General features: G+C 37.1%; 1 protein-coding gene across 1 annotated transcript in view; it reads left to right on the top strand.

Moving 5' to 3' along the window:
• Positions 1-267: 267 nt before the first annotated feature.
• The window catches only part of LOC120780448 (transmembrane emp24 domain-containing protein bai), a 34,330-nt gene continuing 10,958 nt past the window's right edge, over positions 268-23,639 (top strand). Inside the window, exons 1-3 of the mRNA XM_040112722.1 lie at positions 268-494; positions 554-674; positions 727-797. Of these exons, the coding sequence (XP_039968656.1) occupies positions 324-494; positions 554-674; positions 727-797 (363 nt within the window). The 5' untranslated portion in view covers positions 268-323. The remainder of the gene's footprint in view (positions 495-553; positions 675-726; positions 798-23,639) is intronic.

The raw sequence follows: 23,639 nt of genomic DNA, 5'->3' as shown, positions 1-23,639 counted from the left end.
TTAACCGGCGCGATACTAAACCCGACCGATCAATTGCACCGCAAGACGTTGCGCCCGGGGCGACGGCCCCAATACTTGCACCGTGCAAGGGTTTTGCAAGAGCAAGAGAATACCCCTAGTATCAACATTTGCATATTGCAGTCTCTCATTGGCAATATTAATAGCAATACACTCTTTCAGCAATCTAAAACTGACTGCCAAAATTATAGTAACCGATTGCTGCCGTCTTTGGGTGGCCTTATCGAATTTCCACTAATCGATAGATTTTGACTATCTCATATTTGTAACGCCAACTCACTAAACTCCTTTAATTTTTAGCAAACATGTTTTTAAGGTTATTTATTTTACTTAGCACTTATAATCTTGTTATAGGTGTGATGTTTAATATAAAGCCAAACGGTCAAAAGTGTTTAAAGGAAGATATACAGCCAAACCAGTTGGTTAAAGGAGATTATGAGGTGACCACTGTCCCTGGACAGTTGATTGACTACATTGTAAGTCGATTGCTAGCAAATATTGTCTGTTTCTTTGTGTATAAATTCTAATTTTTAAGGCTAGAGATACCAAAGGACACATATTGTCGAAAGGTGAACACATTACGAAAGGAAAGTTCACCTTCATGTCTGAGGTCTATGAAACTTACGAGATCTGCTTCATTTCAAAAGTTCCGCCACGTAAGAAGTATTAGTATCCTACGTACATTATGCTAATATGAACATTTTTTAGATCAAAGAGGAATTGAGCAGGAAATTAAGTTAGTTACTAAAAAAGGAGTAGAGACAAGAAGCTATGAAGGGGTAAGTATACATTTGGGGCACGCTTACGATTCTTTTACCGCCGCGTTTTGAGGGTATAATAGGAAAGAGGATGATCTCTGGATTAAAAAATGTATACACATATACCCTTCTCATAGTTTTCAAGATATTTGTATTTAAAGTTCCACAATTTTATATGCAATTCATGGTCGGTCCAACACCGTGGTGTTCATAGTTCTTTTGTGTCGAACTACTTTCTGCACTGGTGGCCTTCGGCCGCGCTTCAAAAAAAATAATACTCATCGATCGAACACCTATGTATATCAAAAAGAGAGAAATATTGAAAAACTTTGCATTCTATAATAAGTTTTGGTAAAGGTTCAGGAGAGCGGCTTTTCCGAAAACGTGCACCAATTTTCACGGGAAATGTCTTAAAATTCGTGTTTTTAATTCCAATTTACGAATATGTATGGCGCGTTATCTATTTTTATGTTTTTTTGTAGTAAAAACAAAAAGAAAAATTATGATTTTGCACGATATTTACGCTATAAATGGCATCACTGTTCGAAATTCAATTTGATACTAGTGATACAAGCAGCGATCGGTTTCGAAATATCGATACTCTCGATATTAGAGACTAAACAAGAATTGATAAAAATGAGAGAAACATAATAGAAAAACAAGAAAAAACGTTAACTTCGGTTGCAGCGAAGCTAAATACCCTTCACAGGTGCATTTCTGTTAGTAACTATGTGTTCAGTTTGTATGGAAGCTATATGCTATAGTAATCCGTTCTAAAGATTACATTGTTGCCTTAAAAAATAACATATATCAAATTTCGTCAATATATTTTGTCAAATGTGAAAGTGGTCCATACAAGAACTTTATTCCGATCGTTCAGTTTGTATGGCAGTTATATGCTATAGTTAACCGATCTGAACAATTTCTTCGGAGATTACATTGTTACCTTAGAAAATAACATATATCAAATTTCGTGAATATATCTTGTCAAATGTGAAAGTTGTCCATACAAGAACTTTATTCCGATCGTTCAGTTTGTATGGCAGTTATATGCTATAGTTAACCGATCTGAACAATTTCTTCGGAGATTACATTGTTACCTTAGAAAATAACATATATCAAATTTCGTGAATATATCTTGTCAAATGTGAAAGTTGTCCATACAAGAACTTGATTCCGATCGTTCAGTTTATATGGCAGCTATATGCTATAGTTAACCGATCGGAACAATTTCTTCGGAGATTACATTGTTGCCTTAGAAAATAACATATACCAAATTTCGTGAATATATCTTGTCAAATGTGAAAGTTTTCCATACAAGCATTTGATTCCGATCGTTCAGTTTGTATGGCAGCTATATGTTATAGTGGTCCGATATCCGTTCCGACAAATGAGCAGCTTCTTGAGGAGAAAATGACGTTTGCAAAATTTCAAAACGATATCTTAAAAACTGAGAGACTAGTTCGTATATATACAGACAAACGGACAAACGGACAGACAGACGGACATGGCTAAATCGACTCAGCTCGACATACAGATCATTTATATATATACTTTATAGGGTCTCCGACGATGGGGAATGTTTAGTTTAGTATCTCATTTTGAAGAGGTTTTGCGCAAAGGGGGAGGGGGCTGGGGGCTTGCTACCCCCCTCATTTGAAAGGTAATGAATGGAGCTTTTGAATAATAGCACCCTTCCCCCCCTAGGACCACGGGGGGCTCTAGGGCAGCCTCCTGAAAATGGTGTAAAATCGCAGTTTTTCCCTACAATTTTCGCTAATTATTATAAAATGTATGTATTTTTACGCATAGAGTGACTCTATGTTTATTATTATTATTATTTTTTCAATGAATTAAAGTGGAAATCCACTTTATTTAAATAACAAAAACACTGAAAATTAAAAATTGTATATGTATCGGTAATACCAAGATAACCCAACCAACCATTTATACAAGACCCTGAAAAGTGGGCAATATATTACGTCCATATAACGAAAATTTGGAATAAAAAATCGCGCGATTTTTTATTCAAAATTTTCATTATATTTTCAGTATAATATATTACATTGAAACAAGCGCCGCAGGCGAAAATTTGGAATAAAAAATCGCGCGATTTTTTATTCCAAATTTTCATTATATTTTCAGTATAATCTATTACATTGAAAAAAGCGCCGCAGGCGAAAATTTGGAATAAAAAATCGCGCAATTTTTTATTCCAAATTTTCGTTATATGGACGTATTTTGTTAATACTTTCAACCTTCGATCCGAAATGAGTCCTATGTAAAGTAACCCAAATGTAACCTACCATTTTGATTTGTTGGGTTATTACTGTATTCCTTTTGTGTTTATTTTCTTCGCCGTTTGACAGTTCATATTCAGTAATTTTGCTTACATTTCAAGGAACAGTATAACACGTAATTGAAAGCTGTTTTATTTATTAAATTGTACATAAAATTCCAACTTAAAATTCATAATTTATCATTAATTCAATTAAATATATTTCAAAGAATGTGTGTGTGTTAAATTGGTTAAATTTTTTGCAAGCAGTGTAACAAAAACCTCAAAAGAAGAGAGCCATTATTTGAGCAAATGTGAAAATGTGCGTTTTTTGCTTACTTATATCTAAAAAACAAATTAACATTTAACAATAAATTTACATTTAAACCAAAGTTTAATTCATTGGCTATCCGTGCTATATAAATTTAAAAAAATCCGTGCACGCATTTAAGAGGAATAAGCAATGAAAATGAGATACTAAAGTAAACCCAACCCGTTGGAAAAATAGAAAGAAATTAAAATATCGATATTCTCAATATTCGGGTCTGTACGAGAATTGGTTAAAAGGAGAAACACATAATAGAAAAATTTATAATTCATTATTATTGCAGAAAGAAGAAGTTGGACACAGAAGCGCTCGAAAAAAAATAACCCTGGTCGGTCCAACACCCCGGCGTTCATAATTCTTCTGTGTCCAACTTCTTCTTCTTTCTGCAATAATAATGAATTATAAATTTTTCTATTATGTATTTCTCATTTTTACCAATTCTCTTTCAAACTCAAATATCGAGAGTATCGATAATTCGAAAACGATCAGTGCATAAATCAATAGATTCGAATTTACAACAGCGATGCCATAATTTCGAACATAACCTTGCCATTTTCGTTGAAGTGAAGTGATTGTGAAGTTTTACATATTTTTATAAAAATAACAATAAAAACCATTTCTCTAATTAATTAATTAAAGAACATCAATAATTACGTGTATATAATTGATAGAAAATATATTTTTAATATCTAAAGGCTTGTAAAGTGCAAAAGTGAATTTTTGATTTCGGGAAATACGATGTTTTTCTATTAAAACAAAGAAAATATTGTTTTTAAAAGCACGCGCCTAACATATTCGTAAAGTAGAACTAAAAACGAGTATTTTAAGACATTTCCCGTGAAAATTGGTGCACGTTTTCAGAAAAGCCGCTCTCCTGAACCTTTACCTAAGTTTTTTCTATTTATTATTGAATATAATCCATATAAATATATGAAACAATAGTTCATTTCGAATCATTTATTTCTCTAAATATGAAACATAAAAATTTTTGATTATATTTTCAGGACACAAAGTATGGCAACACTGCTATTTGTCATAAATGTAAACACACAAATCTTTTAAAAGTTTGAATGTGCAAAATAATTTTTATACTCTCGCAACAATGTTGCTAACGAGAGTATTATAGTTTTGTTCACATAACGGTTGTTTGTAAGTCCTAAAACTAAAGGAGTCAGATATAGGGTTATATATACCAAAGTGATCAGGGCGACGAGTAGAGTCGAAATCCGGATGTCTGTCTGTCCGTCCGTCTGTCCGTCCGTCCGTTCGTCTCTCCGTCCGTCCATGCAAGCTGTAACTTGAGTAAAAATTGAGATATCATGATGAAACTTGGTACACGTATTCCTTGGCTCCATACGAAGGTTAAGTTCGAAGATGGGCAAAATCGGCCAACTGCCACGCCCACAAAATGGCGGAAACCGAAAACCTATAAAGTGTCATAACTAAGCCATAAATAAAGATATTAAAGTGAAATTTGGCACAAAGGATCGCATTAGGGAGGGGCATATTTGGACGCAATTGTTTTGGAAAAGTGGGAAACTACTATAGCTATGTCAACCAAAGTCTACAGAGTCGTTTTCTTCAGGTATTTCCATATAAATTTCAAAAACGGAAGAAATCGGATAATAACCGCGCCCACCTCCCATACAAAGGTTATGTTGAAAATCACTAAAAGTGCGTTAACCGACTAACAAAAAACGTCAGAAACACTAAATTTTACGAAAAAAATTGCAGAAGGAAGCTGCACCCAGGCTTTTTTTTAAAATTGAAAATGGGCGTGGCCTCGCCCACTTATGGACCAAAAACCATATCTCGGGAACTACTAGACCGATTTCAATGAAACTCGGTATGTAACATTTTCTTAACACCCTGATGACATGTACAAAATATGGGTGAAATCGGTTAAGAACCACGCCTTTTTTCAATATAACGCTATTTTGAATTCCATCTGATGCCTTCTCTGTATAATACGAGTATATACATTAGGAACGAATGATGATAGCGGAATAAAACTTTACACAAATACGGTATTTGAAAAATATGTAAATGACGGATAATGAAATCTCGATTATCATTTTATCGTGCGAGAGTATAAAATGTTCGGTGAGACCCGAACTTAGCCCTTCCTTACTTGTTAAAGTATATTTATTTTCTTAAAAAATACACAATTGGTATAAATTTTTGATATAAATACTAAAATGTGTACAGTTTAAGTAAATATATAATAATTGAAAAATGAAAAGTGGGTTATATCTCGAAAGCTATGAGTCTGAGGAGGGTATATGCGTATACATTTTTTAATCTGGAACACCTCCTCTATCCATCCGTACCATCAAATCGTGGCGCCAAAAGAATCTTAATATTGCTATATTTAGAATAGCATCCCCCGATTTCGGGGTTAAAATGGATACAAACGAAAATAGGAAGTTCCAGATTAAGTAAATGTATAATATATATATATTATATATTGGAGATATTTGTGGTCGGTTTTAGTATACCATCCCACGGTTTCAGGGTTAAAAGTTTATGGTTGGTATAGCCGCCGCAAACTTATAGTTTTCGAGATAAGAGATTAAAGTTGAAAATTTCGCAAATTTGATTTTGCAATTTCTCGATTTATAGTAACTTTTTCTTTCATATTATGCACTACATATATATATACACTTACACTTCACTACAATATTTCTACATATTTACTTTTCATTAATATTTTAGATATTTGCTTAAAATAAGCATTTTATATTTTACGTAGATATTATTACACGCACAATAACAATAAGTGTTCCGTGATGTCAAATAATAAGTATTGCCATATCTACACTTTTATCAAACGAATGAAAAATAGGTTTATACGCCAAATACATAAATCATTATCCCTTTTCTTGCTATATCATGAGTAAAAAGCCCAGGGTAATTTTTTTCCTGCATTTGATTTTTTTTTATTTATTTTTATTGCTTTCAATCGTTTGGGATATGGTAACACTTATTATTTGGCAACACGGATCATTTATTGTTATTGGGCGTGTAATAATATTTATGTAAAATATGAAATGCTTATTTTAAGCAAATATCTAAATAATAAATATAAAATAAATATGTAGAAATATTGCAGGGAAGTGTAAGTGTATAAAAAGTGCATAATATGAAAGAAAAAGTTACTATAAATCGAGAAATTGCAAATTTTCAACTTAAAATGCAAATATCTCGAAAACTAAAAGTTTGGGGCGGCTATAATTATATATTTTCTTAGTCTGGAGCATCAGCCCTATCCAACCATACCACTTTTAAACCTGAAATCGTCGGAAGGTATACTAAAGTTTCCCCGATATTTGCATTTAGAGTTCAAAAATTCAGCTAAAGGGCCAAAAAAAGTGGTGAAACAATGAGAAATAGTATATGCTATTAATACACATTTTTGAATTTAATCGGGAATATTTTGAAAAAATAGAAGCAACATAATTTTTGCATATTCCTCTGGAGAATCCCCCTCATTAGCACATACCCTAATTATCTCGATCAAGTTACCTCTTGATTTTATTTCCGTGGACATCCGCTCCTTAGTTAACTTTAACAAAGCTAACTGTATCGGCTTCACAGATTTTACTTTCATCGCTTTACCCATTACTACGGACGTAATTGTTAGAGACTGCTAATGAACGCGACACCTTACCCCATACCGATCCCTGTGAACCCCGAATAAGTGATCTCAATTTGGAGATTCGGCAAATGGTAAACCAACACAAGCGGACAAAATGCATTCAGCACCAGAAGTCCTGCAACCTCTCCACCGGATGATGACGGAGTTGAAATCCAATTCAATGGCTATGCCTCTTTGGACCCGAAGAAGTTCGCGAGCTATTTGTATATACACTGTACCTTACCCTAGACAAAGCCAGACGATGTGTTATCCGGCGGCTGCGCAAAATGCGAAAAGACTGCGCATCACTTACCGATGAGAAAGCTCACAGTGTCATCAACAAGGCAAAATCAGCCAAAACCATAAGCCCTTATTTAATTAACATGCTGATGATAAAGCTCCTAGGCTTAACGTGTGTAAGCCACCTCACCAAGGTCCTCAACCTGTCGCTGACCACTCTTTAAATACACTACTGAAATCTGGGAAACCCGCCAACGAAGGAGATTCCGTCTTAACCAAAAACCACACCTTGTAGCGTTTTTGTCAAAATCTTCTGACACAGTCAATCACACAAAGATACATAGATAGAGGTGGACTATAAACTACCTGAGCGCTATCAATCATCTTCTTTACTGGCGTAGAAACCGCTCACGCGAGCGTTCCAAGCGCTTATTTCGTCATAAAAGCATTCAAAATACGTTAAGCCAGCCAGCATTGGGCCTGGACCTTAAGACATCGGAACACCTAATACATACAAAGTTCGATTCATTTCATAATGTACATACATCTCACATAACGTACAACTGTGTTCGAAATAATAGCAGTGGCTTGAAGAGCACCTGCATTAGTCAGTCGAAAACTGGCGCAACATATTGTGGTCCGATGAAACAAAAATTGTTTTATTTGGTTCCCGAGGATGCCGACAGTATGTGCGAAGGCCAGTAAACGCCTCATTTGATCCTAAATATGTTTCACGGACGGTAAAACATGGAGGGACCAAAATCAATGTATGGAGGTGCTTGTCTTACTATGGTATATAGTAGGTCCGTTATTTTGGATTAAAGAAAACATGGATGCCAAATTGTACGTTGAGATAATGGAGTCGACTATGCTACCACACGCTGAATGGAAAAAGCCATTGAAATGGGTATATCAACAAGATAACGACCCCAAACATACCAGCAGGTTGGCAAAAAATTGGTTTGCTCTAAATAGAGTTGAGGTTATGGGTTGGCCGGCGCAGTCACCGGACCTTAATCCAATTGAGAACCTTTGGGCAGAGGTCAAAGAAGCTGTATGGAAAGAAAATACGAAGCAATTATGTAGTGCTGTGAAAAAGGCGTGGAAGGCCATTCCTCGAGAAATGCAAGCGTTTGGTGGATTCCATGCCTAGGAAATGCGTAGCTGTGTTATCTAACAACGGTCATTCGACGAAATACTAAATTTTTAAACTTTATTTTATATTATTATGATTAATTAACTGATTTTTGATGTAAAATCCTCAATACCGCTATTATTAATCACAGCTGAAATTTTCATTTACAAACTTCTTTTTTTTATTTAAAGAAGAACTTTATCTTATTCTTTAAAGAAATCATATTTCTTTTAAGCTTGAATATGAGCGAATTAAATATAATAATAATAATCGATAACAAAAATCAATTACACGATTTTTTTGATTCATTTTTGAATTCTTGGTTATTCCACTGCTTTATTTCGAACACAGTTGTACATACATGTCATATTGTATATGCTAGAACATTCGGAACAATGTTGCCACAAAGCAAAGTTTCCGTACCAAAATGGCTTCCAAATCTTGCAAAACTACCAAATTTTCTTTGCATCGAAACATTGGTTTTTTTTCAATTCACATTTGAGAAAATTTGTTTATACAAATAAACCTTAGAGTAAATCAAATTTTGCCACATATGCATTTTCTTTTCTTCAAACCAATCGAATTCTTTAAGAAATGATTACCCTACGATATTGTCACTTTTGAATTCAGGTCTGAATTCATCGAATACTCTTCGGATGATTCGGTACTGTTACAGGATGCCTCTTAAACTATATAGTGAGGCCTGCTTCCTTTCGGTCAAGGAAACTGTAGCGGCTTAAGGTCCTATTTATCCAGAATCGACGTAACAAATAAATGTCCTTCGTACAATGACATGAATCTAACCAACTTTTTGAATCCCACTCATCCAACACCCCTCTTATAGTTCGATCCGTCGAAACAGCATGGCCCTACCGTTAGGTGACTTGAACCTTGCCACTTAAGCGAGGCTACAAAAATAATAATATTGTCAAGTTTTCATTTGATATGTATGTCTCATTTACCTTACGTCCATATCATACAGCGGAAGTTTTAGGTACATTATATTATTGTTATACCTAAAAAATCAATTGAAGTACATGACTGACATATTACGTGACGATGAATACCTTTTTTTTAATTTGACATTCTCAGTTGGATTCTGAGCAATTTTGAAACCCTCGTGCACTCTGCTACGGGATAGGCAACCATCGCCATAAACTTAATTCATCAATTTAAACGTTTCGGTAAAAGTTTTACCAATTTTAAAACAAAATTTAATGTTGGCTCTTTGTTCGAAGCTCATTTTCGCACCGATAACACAAACATACTGAGGCAATAACTTCACTTCCAATAGATGAAATTCTCACTGGACAATCGATAAAAAGCAGATTCTAACGCACCAGTCGACACATAGATGGCGCTACAAAGGACTCTAGGTTCAAAGAGTTTTGGAACGCACCATTTGAACACATTGAATAGGTTCCCACTTATTACTATTTATAAGCTAGCTAGAAATTTTAAACAACCAAATCTTAAGAATACCTATCATTCTCAAACCTCAAACTAAACTATCAAAGGCAAATGGAACTACCATTTTTGGTGCGTTTCCGTTTCTTTACCCACGACGGTCGGGTCTATGTAACAGGAACGAACCCGGATTTGTATCCGCCCAAGGACAGTCAACTCGACAGAATACTGCCGCTACAAGAACAACAACGAATAATTTTGGTCCGAACCGATTCACTTGTGAGCCTCCGAAGAATCACAAAGTTTCGCGATTTTTTTATCGTTGAAATGAAAATTAATGGGTCAAATTTTTTAATAAATTAATACATTCATGACGAATACAAAATTAATTTTTCTATGTTTAAGACTTAAATAGTTATGGATAATAGTTAAATAAATTCCTGAAATGACATGTAAAAAAAGGTTATATACGATGTCCATGAGTTATACCATATTTTGCAAACTAATAAGAATAATAAAAACATAAATGAACGAAATTCTGAAAGATTTTGTGTTACTCATAACAAAATTATGAATTTTATTTTGACGGTATAACAATATAAAATTAATAATTTTGCGATTAGTAACACGAAATCTTTAAGAATTTCGTTTCTCTCGATAAATTAGGATGTTAGACCGTGGATGTTTTTTTTATTACTCTTAAAAAGGAGTTCTACGCGAAAGAACTGAAGAAATCGGTGCTGCACCGGTGCTGCAGCGACCACGGTTGTTTCTATAAAACGCAGCCGAAAACTAATCCACATAGACATACTTCAGTAAAATTTATATTTATTCATCATGTTTAGTTTGTTTTTGGTTTGCGAACTTTGACTTCGATTTTTTTATTATTTATTTTTAACAGGTAATTAATAATGATATTTAATAACAAAAATATTTACAGCAATTTTAATTATTTTATTCATTCAGAATTAATTTGAAACTTTTCTTTAACGAAATTTGATATTTGTGCAAAAGAAGGATTGTTAAATAAGAGAAACGAAATGAATTTGTATTTACATTCAACGTTTAAGCTGTTGATTAGTCACCGAATTTATTAAATTTTCAAACACGCTTATGTCGATAGCTGCCCAGTTCTCAACAATGGCTTCTTTTAATTCTTTTGAGCTATAAAATTGTCGCCCACCTTCGTAAATTTTAAGGAAATAATTTGGAAATATCCTCCAGCTGACCAATCCAATAACGGGATACTTTTTGATTCGAGAAATTATTTCGTATACCTTGAAAAGTGTATAGAGGCATTATCTTGTTAAAATATCCAGTCTTCGCCATGAAACATTTCCACAAATGATATAAGATCGGTTTCAAGGAGATCCATATACCTTTAATCAATCGGGCCAAAGAAAATCGGAAACTTTCCCAGTGTGCTAAAAGCTACCCATACCATGAGAGAGTCACCACCACGATTATACTTTTATATAGCAAGTCTGCCGAGGATACCTTGGAGCACGCCAGTATTTCTGATTTCCATCTGCCCCATTAAAATTAAATTTTTTCTAATCACTGAAGATCACTTTTTTAAACTAATTTTCTCAAAAATTATATTTTTCGAAAAATGCAATTCTTATGGTGTCATCGATCAAGTGGGGCGAGTTTAACGCATTTGGTTTGCTTTCCGAATGGCTTCAAATGAAACAATGTTCAAATGGTTCCAAATGGTTTTTTTCTAAATAACAATGTATAATAATAGGCATTTATAAATAATTACATTAGTGATTATTACTTACCGCAGTATGTCCTTCCACTTTCCTGGCTGATCGATGAATAAGGTCAAACACGTTATGCAGTGGCATATATGCACAAAGGCACTAGCATTTACCGTGCAGATCAGCACAGCTAGGATAGGAGAAAAACAAACTGCAGCTTACAAACAACAAGTATATAAGCCCAAAACTAATTAGAGCTTGCGCCTACCTGCTTATGCTTATGCGAAGAAGGGGAAATGACAAATATACAAATTGCACAAACAAATACGCAGAAGCTTTACAGTTGGAATTATGTATATAATATGAAGCTCGCGACAATTTAAAGAGAAATGAAAATGAAACATTCAACTGTAAAATAAACATAGAAATTGAATATTACATATTTATATGTATATGAGCAAGGGTTGCCAACATCCCCACCCCCGTGAATCAACCTGATTCACCACCATCAATGTCCAGAACGGCTAGTTTTGAGACTGCTCGTTGCTTAACTCCTGTGGAAGTTCGTATGTCTGCTCGTCGTGCTTCGCCATCAGTCCCAGGGTATACTTTCTCCACTCTACCGCGGCACCATTCTCGTCGTGGAATGTTAGGATCGCATATAAACACCAATTCTCCTTCTTTCAGTGGCTTCGTTCGACGGCACCATTTCACACGGCGAGTCAAGGTAGGTAGATATTCAGAAATCCACCTCTTCCAAAAATGATCCCTCAATTGACGAGCGATGCGCCACTGCTTGCGTAGCATACAAGTGTTTCCCAAGTCAGCGTCTGCTAGAGGAGTCTGGGTCGTGTTTTCTGCTCCCAGAATGAAATCGTTAGGAGTTAGAGGCTGTTCTTGGTCGGCAGTGATAGGCAAATGCGTCAGTGGGCGAGAGTTAACGACATTCTCAGCTTCAATCAGAAAACTAATCAGAGTATGCTCTCTTGGTGAAACTTCTTTTAAAGTGTGACGTAGAACTCGCTTAACGCACTGTACCATTCTCTCCCATGCGCCACCTTCCGAAGGGTTAAATGGGGAATTAAACACCCACTGGATATTTTTCTGTGATAATTCACTTTGTAAGCGACCGCAGTCGAACATTTCTGCGAAGCGTTTTGCTTCTCGGTCGGCGCCAACGAAATTCTTTCCACTGTCGGACCTAATTCTTACGGGCGCACCACGTCTATTCACAAAATTACGTAAGGCAATAATACAGGAATCAGTATTCAAATCGTGAGTCAGTTCTAGGTGTACAGCTCTCACTGTAAGGCACGTAAAGAGCGCAACCCATCTCTTCTCGGTGCTGCGTCGAACAGTCACAGTGACTGGGCCAAAGTAATCAAGGCCAGTGTAGCTAAACGGGCGTACGTAAGGAGTAAGTCTGTCTGACGGAAGCGGACCCATCCAAGGCGCTGACGGAGTAGCTTTATTCAAACGGCATACATTGCAGCTGACAATTACGTTGCGCAACACACTTCTTAGTCGTGGCACCCAATAATTGCGGCGGATGTCACCAATAGTAGCTTCTATGTTCTGGTGACACATGATGTTATGGTGATGTAACACCAATAATTTTGTAAAGGCATGATCTGGTGGTAAAATAATAGGACGTCGTGTGCTGGTTGGAAGCCAGCTGGCGGCGTCGATGCGTCCCTGTACTCGAAGAAGACCTTCTTCGTCTATATATGGTGAGAGTTGCAACAGTGTCATGGGCAATGTCGTGGCCATTTTTAATGGACTGGAACTTTGCTCCATACACTTCGCGTTGCACTATGCGGCATAAAAGGCGTTTGGCATCGTCTACTTCTTTGGCAGTTAAGCCATAACATTGATTTGGCTGTGTACGACGACGGCAGTGATCGACAAAGCGTAAGACCCAGGCAACGGTTCTTACTAACCTTTGAAAAGAAGAAAATCTATTAAAATCTATAATATTACAACTCACGATGACTAAAGCGTATTTGGACCGAAGCTCTTCATCAGATTCATCATTTCCAGAAACTGTTACGTCTTCAGAAGGCCAAGCCTGCTCGTCCTGGCGGAAGAACGGGGGCCACCGTGACCAACGTGCTGTTGGATTAAAATTGGTGCAATCATTTGCTCGCGTGGCTTCATCGGCTACGTTGTGCTTAGTGGGTATCCATCTCCAATTTGATATGCTTGTTTAAGCCAATATCTCGGCTATCCTATGCTGAACGAAAGGCTTGTAACGACGATGTTCACTCTGTATCCATTTGATGACCGTTTTTGAGTCACTCCACAGAATACAATCTTTGATGTTTAGAGAATGTTCGTCGCGGATACACTGCATAAGGCGAGTGCCCAAAATCGCTGCCTGAAGTTCGAGGCGTGGCACGGTGAGGGTTTTCATTGGCGCACATTTTGTCTTGGCACAAACGAATGCAACATCAAATTCACCAGATAAAGATTGAGATCGTATATAAGCAACGGCGGCAAAGGCATTCTCACTAGCATCAACAAATATGTGGAGTTGAAGTAGCTGAGGTGCACCATTTCTGAAATAGTAACGAGGTATGGCATAGTTGACAATCTCGGGTAGTTGTTTACGCCACTTCGCCCAAACAGCATTTACATCGTTTGGCAATGGGTCGTTCCAGTGGATATCGTGTTTCCAAAGCTCACGCATAAGCAACTTTTCTCCGATGACGAAATTGCTCAGAAACCCTAGAGGGTCAAATATCGACATGACGATACTTAAAAGTTCCCTTTTAGTAGGGCGTCTCTTCCCATTTATCACCGCTTCAGAAACGTTATGGGATTTCAGTTTGAAGCCGAAACAATCTGATGATGGCTGCCAAAACAAGCCTAGTACCTTCTCACCAGAGATCTGCAACGGACACACAATTTCCGTGCACACTCGAACACTTACCCAAAACCGGCTTGTATCGCTTTCTTTGAACGAGCAGAAGGATTGCTCGTTAGCGACTATGCGCAGGCGAACGTGCTGATCACAACACTCGAGTGTCGTTCATACGTGTTTGGGTTCGGGTGTTTTGCGAATCAATATGTTCGAGTGTCCGAGTGTAGGCTCGAGTGTCCGAGTTTAGGCTCGAGTGTGCAAAGCATTTTTTGTTTATGTGTAATCGTCAGTACAGTTGATTAATTTGCTTTGTGAGTGTTAAGAATTTTATATGATACATATTACATGATATATATTGAAAATAATGGCCGAAAAAGAAGATTCTATTGGTTGCAAAATTGCGAATGGCAGTTACAGCTTGTCTGGTAAGCGCAAAGGCCGAAGTTTCGTATGGAATATTTTATCAGAAATTTTGAAACCGGACGGAACTTTACTGGAAGGTTTTGTTTACTGCCGCACTTGCTTAAAAGTATTGAAACATTATAATGGTCAGACGTCTAACCTAATTCGTCACCCATGCTGCAGAAATATTAAAACATCACAAGAATTAAGAACCGTCACGGTGGAAGACAAGAATGAAGCTGTAAAAAAATTTACATCCTGGGTTGTTGAAGACTGCCGACCATTTTCGGTTGTGCAAGGCTCAGGCTTTATAAAACTTGTGAAATTCTTCATAAAGATAGGTGCATCGTATGGCGAACACGTCGATGTGGAGGATTTGTTACCGAGCGCAACAATTTCCCGCAATGTTCAAAAATGTGCAAATGAAAAAAAAGAAGAACTTAAAGAAGAAATAAATAATATTGTGAGCAGCGGTGGAGCTACAGCCACAATCGACATGTGGACGGATAACTATGTGAAGCGGAACTTTTTAGGAGTTACCTTCCACTACCAAAAAGACTTGAAATTCTTCGACTTGGTTTTGGGAATGAAATCTATGAATTATGAAAGTTCTTCGGGTGACAATGTTCTTAATAAACTTAGCAGTATGTTTAAAGAATATGGTGTTCAAAATATGAGCCAAAATTAATTCATTACTGACAGAGGAAGTAATATGGTTAAAGCTTTAAAACAAAATATACGTCTTAACTGCAGTAGCCATCTATTTTCCAATGTATTGGACAAATCATTCGAGGAGACAGAAGAGCTTACAGATGTGTTAGCTTCTTGTAAAAAAATTGTTAAATATTTTAAGAAAGCAAATTTACAGCATCTTCTACCCACTTCATTGAAATCCCAATGTCCTACTCGGTGGAATTCTAATTATAGAATGATTAAATCCATAATTGACAATTGGTTTGAAATTAACAATATAATGACTGATAATGAACAAAGCCAACGATTATTACACGTAAATGTATCCATTCTTAAAGTTTTGGTTTCAATGTGCAAAGATTTTGAAACTGTATTCAATAAATTACAACTTTGCAGTTCTCCATCGCTATGCTACGTTCTTCCGTCCATTTTAAAAATAAAAAACATTTGTGAATTTAATAATGGTGATATAGCTGCAATTTCAGTCTTAAAGGAGAATATAAGAAAAAAAATTGAGGAAATATGGGTTGTCAATTTAAGTATATGGCATAAGGTTGCAACTTTTTTATACCCACCTGCTATAAATATGCAGCCAAATGATTTGGATAATATAAAAAATTTTTGCATCTCTCAAATTTAAAATAATGCAATATCAGCACCAACTTCAGCAACATCTGCGGGAAACGATTCCTTAAGCCCAACCGCCATCTCACCTACTTTGACAACGCATTTTTCTTTCAATGAAAGTAACCAAATAGATCAAAGCCATTCTTCTTCTTTATGTTCAAAAACTGGAGGCGATACATTCTTTTTCACTTATTTGGTTAAACGAACCACCCCACAAGCCACAGAAAAGCCTGAAGATGAAGTTGAGAGATATAGCAGAGAAGAGGTAGAGATGACTGAAAATTTTAATTTGATGGAGTGGTGGCAAAGTAATCAGGGTAAATACCCCCATTTATCAAAGTTTGCATTGCAGATTCATGCAATCCCAGCCAGCAGTGCAGCTGCGGAGAGATCTTTTTCTTTAGCTGGCAACTTAATTACTGAAAAACGTAACAGAATAGCGCCAGGCTCTGTTGACAGTTTGCTGTTCTTAAATACATATTATAAAAACTATAATGCTTAATGGTTGGGAGTTATATCTAAAGTATGCGTGCAATGATAGTTTTATAAACATATTTTCCTTTATTTATATTTAATTTCAAGAGTGATAAAAAGCATGGAATGCGTTTTTTTTAATGATTGAATGATTGAAATATCTTTTGTTTATGCGAAGACTGATTTAATAAAAGTATATTGAAGAATGAAAACAGAAGTTTTTATAATTATATAAGCATATTTGTCGCCAAGAGGTTTGGCGGGACAGGTTATTGAAAACGTGGTCAATGCCCCCAAAAGTGGGACGTATGGGCATCCTACTCTAGGTTGGATATTTTCATTCATTTAAAAAGTATTATAATCTGCAATAATTCAGAATCACGATCGCGCAAACAAACAAAGAGTGTGAAACTTTGCATTATACACTTCAGAACTCAAACGCATTTTATACGGACATTCATCTTAAAATTATTTTAGTTTCGTATGACACTTTTATCAAGCTTAGGCAGCTAAGATATATACATTTATATATTTACATATATATTCCTTGTGCTCGCTATGATTAGGAATAAGCGAAATCTTAAATTTAATAAACTTATACTAGCAAAAATCAAAATATCATTGCTCATATAAATTCGTATATAAAATGTATGCTACAATTACTATATAGTAGTCCAAAAATATGAATTCTTATTTTTCACAGAAATACTTTTGCTAAAAAAGGATCTTTTTCTTTTCTTATTTTTCCCAGAAATACATTTGTAAAAGGATCGTAATCCTTTTTTTTATTTTCCTCATAAAAGATTTAAACAGTTCAAGAGCTCAAAACATGCGCTACATCAGCTACCTACTAAATTTTCCAATAGCTCAAAGCATGCGCTACATCAGCTCGAACCTACCTACCCTACGCCTTTGCGCAAATGATTATCTTATGATAACAAATGCCCACATATAGATTTGGCAATGGCAATAGCAATAGATTTGACAGTTAGCAAGACATAGATTTTATCCTGTCGAGATGCCCCGTAATAGCGCCCATACACGAGCACACAAGTGCGTTCGATCGGTATGAATTCGTTTGCCCATACACGACACACAAATCCATTTTGCGTCCGTTCTTCACAGAGTTAACATGTGCGACAGGCAAGCGGAACATTTCTTGGAATTTATTTCTAATGTAGCGTTTTTATCTATTTCATTGTATTTCGTTAATAAGTTATTCCAACTTTTATTTTTCTTACACTATGTATGAGCGCTTAGGCAAAAAGCGAAAACTTTGAAGCGTGATTTCTCGGTTTTTCATTTTTACGATTATTCTTAATTGGCGGGCAGGATAGAAAAAAAAACTAAATCGTATGGAATTATTATCATTGACATAAAATTATCTTATATTTAAACTAAAAAAATATTAAGAAAAGTCAAGTTTTAATTGTATATTTTTAAACAGCATAAAATAAAATTCTTTTGAAAAGCCACTACTTATTCAATTTTTAATAAAATTTTAAATTTTACACTTTTTTTGGGATTTTCTTAGTTTAACTAGAAGATAAATTAATAAAAAATATGAATCTCTTTGAATTTTTTGTTTCCGTTAGAAATTGCGACCTACATCCTGCCCGCCGTCCGAAAAATGTACATGCGAGATGCATCGGGTAATTGCTTCCTAAAGGCAGAATATCAAAGATTTCGTATCCAAAAAATTTGTGAAAGATGTTCAAATATAGAACTATAAAGCCTAGAAATTTCGCTTGAATCAATTATTTCTTTCCCTCCCAAAAAAATCCTCAAAAAAATCGATTTTTTGCAGCCTCGAAAGCAGGCTCTCCCACTAACACTTGGCATTGTCCGCGATCTTCACTGTTCGGCGACACGAGAGAAATGAGATTTTGTGCGCCGACAACGCCATACACGATAAACATGTTCGCGCACCGATCGTAAAAAATCAAACATTTTCGCGAACATGGATCGGTACGCGAACAAGCCCATACACGATAAACCGCAAGCGCACACATACCGATCGAACGCACTTGTGTGCTCGTGTATGGGCGCTTTAAGTAAGTATGAATGTACATATATCTAGACTAGCCACTCTCTTTATTGATTGGTTTTTCCCAAAACACAAAATGCAGTTGCAGTCAAGTCACACTGCTTGGAAACACACGTATGCATGTAAAAAAGCAACTATCATTATTCTTCTCTGATTCTTAACTGGGTCTTATGTTATGGTTATGCAAATATATTTTTAATTTTAAAATGCGTCATTCCTTTGATACATGCATACATATAGTTTAAATGCTGTATTTCAAAAATATTGGCTGTTAAAGTGTATACAGCATTAATAATTTCTCATATTTTTGCTCAGAAAAATGTGATACACTTCTTCTACATCCGTGTTCTGTCCGAGTATTCGTGCAATAGTTGAACAAATTTCGGGTTAGCTTCGGGTGTCGAGTGTGGACACTCGCTTGTGATCGTTTTGAAGAGAGTATGATCGAACAGACTCGAACACACAGAAAGCAGCTGCCGGGTGTGCCACTCGATCGAACCCATTGCTGCCGAGTGTGGCGCTCGCTCGTGCTCGATTTTTAATGAGGGTGATCGAACATGTTCGAACACACCCAATGCAGCTCTCTGCTTCTCACCAACGAAACCTTCTTTCTTGCCAATCGATCGTGTAACATCAGTACCACCAAGCGCGGTTAACACCTTCGAAGAATTGGATGTGAAATTGCGAAGCTCGAACCCAGCATCCATATGAATCGCTCGGACCTGTTCTGACACGGAAATTGCTTCCACTTCCGAACTGAAGCTATCAACGAAGTCATCGACATAATCGTGGTCCAATATTGCTTTTACTGCGCGGGCCGTGGTTCCTTGCTTATTTTGGTGCTCCAGCGCGTTAACTTTTTTTACATAATTTGCAGCACATCGTGAACAAGCAGCACCAAACTTCATCACGCACATTTCGTAAACATCCGGCGCGCCGGCGGTTGCGAAGCATCACCATCACGCCAGAGGAACCGCTGTGCACATTTGTCATCTTCTCGTATAAGGACTTGGTGGAACATCTCCTTAATGTCTCCACCTACGGCAACTGCGCCCTCACGAAAACGAAATAATACCGACGGCAATGGGCGATATTCTTGTAGACCCTTCAAGAGCTGTGAGTTGAGGGAGATTCCACTTACCTCAGCAGCGGCGTCGAAAAACATACGTAGTTTTCAGGGTTTGTTGGGATTAGCAACGGCAAAGTGTGGCAAATACCAAGTTGTAGGTGTACACACAGCAGCTTTTGCTGGCGGCAGTTTTTGTGCGTACTTCTTTGTGGCGTAAGAGTCCATGATGTTCTTGTATTCGGCGGCAAAATATGCATCACGACTCATCTTTCACTCTACATTGATTAATCGTTTCAACGCCATATTGTAGCTATCAGGTAAATTAACTTTGTCACTTTTCCATATAAGACCCGTTTTAAAACGTCCGTCTACGCGGCATGTGGTAGACTTCAATACATCTCTGGCACGGATGTCCTCCTCACTTTCTATCGGCGGTGCAGCTCTAACACCAAAACTCTCAATTTCGAAAGACACCATATTGTGAAGTCTCTGATCAGCTCGACTATTCACGCATAAACACGATACTGTAGACGGTTATGGAGAAGATGTTGGGCCGAATACAACCCAACCCAACTCTGTATTAGCAATGAATGGTCTGTGCTCCTTTACCTTCACAGTCGTCGATGGTAATCCCAAATGGCAGTGGTCGATACCAATTAATAGCTTAGGCCTGACTTGGGGGTAAGATTGTACCGGAAGTTGGCTTACGTGTCTATACTCATGACCCAAATCGTCTCTGCTTAAACTCTGTACAGGAAGCTGTAGGTTCGACACAGCATACACGTTACGGAGTTTGTGTTGTTTCTGCATACCGGCGCCACTGATGAATAAGTCCACTGCAAACGTTGATTCCTGCGCTGCACGTCCTCCGAACCACTGTACATTTAAAGATTGCTCAATTCCACGCATTCCCAAGTCTCGAACAAGAGCACTGTCAATCATCGTGATGGATGAACCTTCGTCCAGCAGTGCGTATGTATCTACACGTCTGTGATTCCCGTATACGGTGACCGGTAAAATACGGAAGAGGAGCTTGCTCTCAGTGGAACAGCAACTCAGAACTGCTGATCTTGCTTCCTGTGATGTCTGCTGGTTGTTGAGTGAACGACTTGGTGATGTAGGCTTACGATTAGCTTGTATATTCGCAGAAGAGAAAGGCGGAGTTGGCTGTCCTGGCGAGTTGGAAACGTTCTCCCCGACTTCATGTAAGAGTTTATGATGCACTCTCCGGCAACCATCAATTAAACATAACCTGCGCCGATGGCAATTGCTTGTACAGTGGCCTAAATTGAGACAAGCAAAACACAAACGACGTCGTTTCACCTCTGCCCATCTTCTTGGCACTGAATATTCAGTAAAACTCGCACACTCTGGTATCTTGTGTTGCTCCTGACAAATTGGACATCTCACTGATCGTTGTGGCTCAACTGTATGTAAAACCATGCGGCACTTCGAATCCTTGTAAGGGTCTTCACAAACAGTACAAATTATATTAGCTAATTTTGATAGCCAATCACTAAAATGTTTTACTGTTGCATGTGGCTGCACAAGAGCTGCAAAGCTGGCCCATTCGACACGTTTGCTTAAAGGCAATTTTGAGAAAAGTTCGTCGAGTAATGTAGGATTTGACAAATGCAATTCGCCACCATGAACAGATTGACAAATATTACATACCTTTGTTGCAAATGGTATTATTTTCGTAATGGCATTTTAGGAGCGATTTCTCTCACTTGACACAGCTGGCTGCGGATCAACTGCTCAGGGCGCCCAAATCTAAATTTTAATAAATCAATTATATTACCGACATTGTCCGGGTGGATTAGCAGTGACTTGACTGCTTCACGCGCGTATCCTTTCAGGCACTTTAATAAACGTTGATTATTCTCGTAATTGCTATATCCATAAATTGCAGTTGACTCTATATAAGCCGTATAAAATATTGGCCAATCTTCCGTCTTTCCACAAAAATCTGGCAATTCCTGCAATTTTCTCGGCAAACTCGATGACTGTGTAGATGTGGCACTTGTATTAACAAACGTAGGCATTGTCGTTGAATTAGAGTGGGTCGAAGGCGTATCAATCCCTAAAATAGTTTAACTGTACATGTGGTTTGCATAAGCGGTACTTGCTGCAAATAACGGCGGGGTGTAACGGATATCGGTAGGCTGTGACAACGGTACTGTACAGGCAATAGCTGGCTGCTGCGATTCTGGCAATTGTGTTGCTATCCTCGAAGGAACTTCGGCGGCGACATTATTGTTGGATGTACCCACGCTGAGCGTTTCACCACGTGACTGGGGCTGACAGGCCGATAAACTGATCTCAAACATGGCTATTCGTTTTTGTAGAGTCGCAATCACGTTTTCCTGACGCGCAATGGCAGCGGCTGATGATGATCGAGTGGTGGCTCCGGTGGCTGTAGGGGCGGCTGATAAATCACTGGCTATATTGACGGCGGCTGATGCACTGCTACCCTGGCTGGGTATTGATGCTGATGACGTAGAAGCACCGGTGTCCATATTTGGCGAATTAACTGAAGTTTGGCGGCGAGGTGATTTACCCATTGAATCTTGAAATTTCACAAACCAAATAGGCAAACAATTGGAGTGCGAAATAAAGATATGTCATCGATCAAGTGGGGCGAGTTTAACGCATTTGGTTTGTTTTCCGAATGGCTTCAAATGAAACAATGTTCAAATGGTTTCAAATGGTTTATTTTTAAATAACAATGTATAATAATAGGCATTTATAAATAATTACATTAGTGATTATTACTTACCGCAGTATGTCCTTCCACTTTCCTGGCTGATCGATGAATAAGGTCAAACACGTTTTGCAGTAGCATATATGCACAAAGGCACTAGCATTTACCGTGCAGATCAGCACAGCTAGGATAGGAGAAAAACAAACTGCAGCTTACAAACACCAAGTATATAAGCCCAAAACTAATTAGAGCTTGCGCCTACCTGCTTATGCTTATGCGAAGAAGGGGAAATGACAAATATACAAATTGCACAAACAAGTAGGCAGAAGTTTTACAGTTGGAATTATGTATATAATATGAAGTTCGCGACAATTTAAAGAGCAATGAAAATGAAACATTCAACTGTAAAATAAACATAGAAATTGAATATTACATATTTATATGTATATGGGCAAGAGTTGCCAACGTATGGCGAAGTAAAAGTTTTGGAACCCGAACTTTGGCATCATATTTGAAGTGCAACTCTTTTCGGCAAATCTGTTGCACCCTTTTGCGACTTAATTCGGCAGAAATAGGCATTTTCGTGAAAAACTAAAAATATAGCCTGCAAATTGCAACAAATTAAATATCATCGCCATAAGATTTGGCACTAATAACTCCAGAATATGTTTTAGAGTCCCCGTCACCCATATAATTTTAGTACCTTAGGCCGTATTTTTCAAAAGAGCGTTGAAACATTGCAACGATTGATGAAACTTTCATATTACCAGCTAGTCCTTGGTGATTGGCACTACATTAGTTTTTTTCCCCAAGCTTCACATAATTTACAATATGAGGATTTTACAAAAATATCTACAACTTGTCCGTTGTAATATCCAATTAACGAAGACACTCCGTACAATGATGAAAAACTGCGCTTTTTTCAATTGCCATCACCTGATACAGTTACATCTGTCGTATCATCAATATTATTTTCATCACACGTTAATTGTTTTTCTTTTCTTGAAGCCGATGAAAACAGTGTTTCAGCAACCGTCTGAACACATTCATAAATTTTATCAACATAAAATTGTATGTTGACTTATTTAGAAAAGAGCAACATATGTATGTAGGTCCATCAAGCCACAGAAATTTTTACATCCAGCAAGTCCTAAGCCTTATACTCGCATCACAAAAATAAATCTACGATTTATTTCATAAGATTTTCCAATTTTGTGACACGATAAAATCTATCTTGGCTGACATTTTTCACATTC

This window comes from Bactrocera tryoni, unplaced genomic scaffold (genome assembly GCF_016617805.1).
Source record: "Bactrocera tryoni isolate S06 unplaced genomic scaffold, CSIRO_BtryS06_freeze2 scaffold_25, whole genome shotgun sequence".
NCBI lineage: Eukaryota > Metazoa > Arthropoda > Insecta > Diptera > Tephritidae > Bactrocera > Bactrocera tryoni.
Note: the sequence above shows the minus strand (reverse complement) of the source record. Positions and strands in the feature narration are given on the sequence as shown.